This window comes from Rhagoletis zephyria, unplaced genomic scaffold (genome assembly GCF_001687245.7).
Source record: "Rhagoletis zephyria isolate East Lansing unplaced genomic scaffold, Rhagoletis_zephyria_1.1 Rzeph_scaffold_11729, whole genome shotgun sequence".
Taxonomy (NCBI): domain Eukaryota; kingdom Metazoa; phylum Arthropoda; class Insecta; order Diptera; family Tephritidae; genus Rhagoletis; species Rhagoletis zephyria.
Window position 1 is genome coordinate 1 of NW_016168805.1, and position 4401 is coordinate 4401.

Below are 4401 nucleotides of genomic sequence, written 5' to 3' on the forward strand. Positions count from 1 at the left end.
ATGCGAGCATGAGAAGCGCCTAAAATAAAATCCTCCCGATCACGCATACCATTAGCCAACGGCGGTCGGCTATTTTGCAGAGTGCCATAGAATTGAATGCGATCCTCTGCCATTAAAGATTTTGTGAAATTGCTGAATTTATGATTGGCCTGAAGCACAATATCCGCACTCTTACTCAGAAGGCCTTGTGTTGGCATGCGTACATGTATTTCATATTCATACGAATTCCAGTCATGTAACGAGCAAGAATCTTGCAATTCGCTAAGTTTTAGCAAACGCTGCATATCCATGCAATGTGTATCCTTCAGTTCGATGGTGCAGTGTAGTTGATCGCTTAGGCGTGTACCATAGAAACAACGTATCAAGCGACTCAACCATGGTGGTAAATATTTATTTATGTATTCGGCACGTATGTTTGTTACTCGACTGATTTTCACCTGAGTTACAGTACCTGTCCATACCACAGCCATACCTTCCAAGTGGGCGCAACGTAGTTGAGTCTTGATTTTATTATTTTTTTCAGCAGCTGGTTGACCGCAAAGGGTATAGAAACGTTGCCAACTGAGAGGGCCCGAAATGTGTGGAATATGCTCCTCTTCGTTGTCACGGATTGAATCTGTTCCCTCTACCACGTTGTGGCTGTTTCCTAAGCTATCGATTGCAGGTGCATGTTTATCGAGAGATATTACATTTCCAAAGCGCGGTGAATCCTTGAAATTAGCAGTCATGTAGGGTAATGTAAGTATACAAGCAGCTATAATGCAAACGACAACCTAATTCCAATTTTTTAAATGAGTATTAGTTTACTTATTACATAATTAGTATCGACATTATATTGATTTACCTGTAAAACAGTTACGTATTTCTGCGTTCTTCTATTCAATGCTAAAAAGCATGATCCAAGTAATGCAAGTACAGCCGCTGCAAGTGTGCTGCCCAAACGTATGCCTGGATCAGTGAATCCCATCCAATCAATTGCCACAAATACTGGAATCAGCAACGAAACCAATCCAAACAAGGGTAAGAAGAGCAATATGCCAGCCAAACCTAGTGTTGCTCTCACCATGCCGAACATGGTGGCACTCTGCGATGTGGTGATACATAATTGTAGCCAACTCAACGTCACGCAATGAGGTATAAGGTGTGTGTAGATTCCACGCCAATGATTGCGTGCAGCCAGATGAATCAATAACACCGGAATAAGCAAATACAACGCAGTGCGACAGTTTAGGCAGAATTCAATGCCGTTACCAATTACAAAGGAACAAAATGTAGGTACTTTGAGATCCAAAAAACGCCAACCTGTTGCAACAACATCGTCCATTTCATAAGGGTATTTGGCAAGCACATTTACGCCGAAGGAAACGAGCACAATCCAGTCAGGAAAACTGCGAGCTGAGGAGTACATAAACGCTAAAAGCGATGTAAAAACAAAAATGCATGAAGTAATAGTCAATTCAGAATGCGGGAGCCAGCCGTTTGCTATCAACGGTGATACAATTAAATTTCCAATGAAGGCACAAAAGAAATACAGATAGGGTTTAAGATTATTCTTTAGGAATAGGTTTTCCGAAAGGTCAGCCTCGACGTTATGATCTCCGTAGCTTAAGAATAGGCCCGACCATATGCGAAAATCGATGAAATCTTGCTTTGTCTTAAGCATTTTACATGTGGAACAGATCATGATAGCTAAAGATAAATAGTAAAATCCCAATGGCAAAAATACCGTCAGATTATCATTTGTTGCTAGCCAGTAAAACGCGAAAAGTAAAGCCATCGTATGCTAGGTGGTATAGTTGTCGGAAATGTGGCTATAAAATTTACCAAACGGTGATAGAGTAAAGTACAAAATAGATTGGATGGAATAGCAGCCGATGGAAGCATGGCACATGATCCAAAGTCGCTGGGTGGGTACAGACAGTGTTAAATCGTCGTTTACTGCAGGCATACGACCCGCGGCGTAGTTGACTGCAGCGGATACCAGATTTTCTTCTGTTATAACACGCACTGGAGTTGCTGATGTCTCTTTTGAGTAAGACGTAACACGTCGTCTATGTTGTCGGTGCCGTTGATGCAAATTAACATGCCCGTTACCAATGGTAGCAGCGTCTGTTAATGGTTCACGTCGACTATTCGTACATTCATCCTCGGTTTCCTCCTCTGATGTAGATGTTGAATATCCATGACTCCGGCGTTTCTTTTGAATATTATAAATCTCACGCATTTTTCGCTCAAGTTGGCGTGGAGTTATGTGTTCACCACCATTAGAGAGACAGGAAAATAGTTCCCGAGCAGCTTTGCGAGCTGCACGCTCACCTGGTGTCATTGATAAGCAACAACGGACCTCAGATTCGTTTTCGGTGGTGATGCCACAACCTTCGTCAAAGCATTGTTGTAGGAGCTTAGTTGCGTCTTCATGTCCCTGTTGTGCTGCGCGAAGTAACCAGTGTATTGCCTGTTGGCTCGACGTAGCTTCATTTTGTTCTATTACGAGAAGAGCCTAAATGTGAAAATATTCAGAGTTTATGCAAAACATACCTATTGTTTTGTCTTTGTCTAGCAATTGCTTGGCCAAGTCATACTGCACCTCAGAACAACCCTCTGCCGCTATATGATACTTCAAATTATTTAACGACGTACGATCTAATCAAAATAACGCCAGTATATAACTTTACGTGGGAAACACATTTAGTTGCGTACCTTCTAAATTCCACTTTCTTCGAGTTGCACTACCTGATGGTTGATTTTTAGTCCAATTTGCCATTTTCTTTACTTTTTTACGAGTTTTGCATCTTACGCGCTATTCGAATTGTAATTATTTTCAAAGATTCAGCAGTAAGGATGTCGAAAAAACATCGATGCATCGAAAATATCGATGTTTTGCTTCGATTCACCGACAATTTTCCACTTGATGTATAACACCCGATTTACATGATTCAAGTACTTGAAAGCAGTTCTTGCTCATTCTATTTGTATTTTCTATTTGCTTTTACACATTTCAATTCTTTTGAATTCAAGTTTTTGGTTCTTTAAATTGGAAGCAACGAAAATGCCAAAAGCAAAGCAAGAAAGTTGAAACGACTTGATAGTACAGACGCATGTGTACTAGTCCCTTTTTGTCTCACCCCCTCTGTANAGCAAAGCAAGAAAGTTGAAACGACTTGATAGTACAGACGCATGTGTACTCGTCCCTTTTTTTCTCACCCCCTCTGTACCACATGCGAGCAGAATTGAATTCAATACTTGAACTGTGTAAAAGCAGTCTAAAAGTAAAGTATGTATCAATGCATCGATGTTTTTTTTTAAACTGACAATCCCTAGTACTTTGAACCATGATAAAAACACAGGCGCATATTCATAGTCATATTTAGTACTCAACTAAGTCGAAACTATTCTAAGTCACAACTAAAGCTATTCATAGTCGCCTTAGTTTCGACTTTTCTGGCTAAGTACCAACTTAAAATTTAGTTTCGGCTGCAGCAAATTACAAAGATCGACCCATTTTAATCGGAAGATGAAATTAAATGCGTATTACAATTCGAATAAAGCTACATCACAATTTTATAATTGGAATAATTTAGATAAAATTCAAATAATAAGTCAGTTTCACGCTAGTTCTTTTAAACTAAATTTGTGCATAACATTTAGATATCTACTATTTGTATGTTTCACAGCATGCTTTCGATAAACATCGACTTAACATAACTGCGGTTGTTCTGACTATTTCACACAATTAACAAGAAAATGATGCCTTATTCTTTTGCATAATCATGCAATGAAAAAAAAATTACATAAACGGATGAGTCAAACTTGATATTATTTAATAAAAATGTAATTTTTCCAAAATATCGTAAAGAAAAATCGATACATTTTCACACTCGTTTTGCTATATCGTAAACTAAGTCGAAACTACTTAGTAGAAGTTTGAAATGCGACTATGAATAGAGGTAAATTTTAAGTTGGTACTTAAATTTAAGTTGCAACTTTGTTAGTTTCGACTTAGTTGCTGGACTATGAATACGCGCCATTATATTTGTTTCTTAAAAGCAACCCTGCGTGCTTGGAAGGCGTGTGTACCAATAATTTCATCCCTAGCATATTCATCCCCGAGGAAGGCAATCGACAAATTCAGCCGAAGGTTGTTTACTGGTTATATTGTGTTTTGTACAGAAACAAATTTAATTTGCCTTTACATGATATGTTGGCATTTCCAATCGTTAAAAGTGGCATGTACACATGAAAATACATATCGTGTAAGAACACAGCGAGCAGAATTCAAATCAAAACTTGAGTACTAATTGTAACGTCTAGTCGCGCCTTAACACAACTTTTAATAAAACTCTTGGCAGCCCTTTTGTTTTTTTATTCCTGACAGGTATATAAGGTTTTCATCATTGAGTA

General features: G+C 38.7%; 1 protein-coding gene across 1 annotated transcript; it reads right to left on the reverse strand.

Moving 5' to 3' along the window:
• Positions 1 to 4: 4 nt before the first annotated feature.
• On the reverse strand, positions 5 to 2925 carry wfs1 (wolframin ER transmembrane glycoprotein wfs1; the record flags this gene model as incomplete). Its single annotated transcript, XM_017633500.1, is given in 7 exon segments — positions 5 to 773; positions 845 to 1776; positions 1779 to 1847; positions 1850 to 1909; positions 1912 to 2484; positions 2539 to 2643; positions 2701 to 2925. Coding segments are annotated over 7 exon segments (2572 nt in total), but the record flags the coding sequence as incomplete, so codon positions are not given.
• Between the last annotated feature and the right edge of the window lie 1476 nt (positions 2926 to 4401).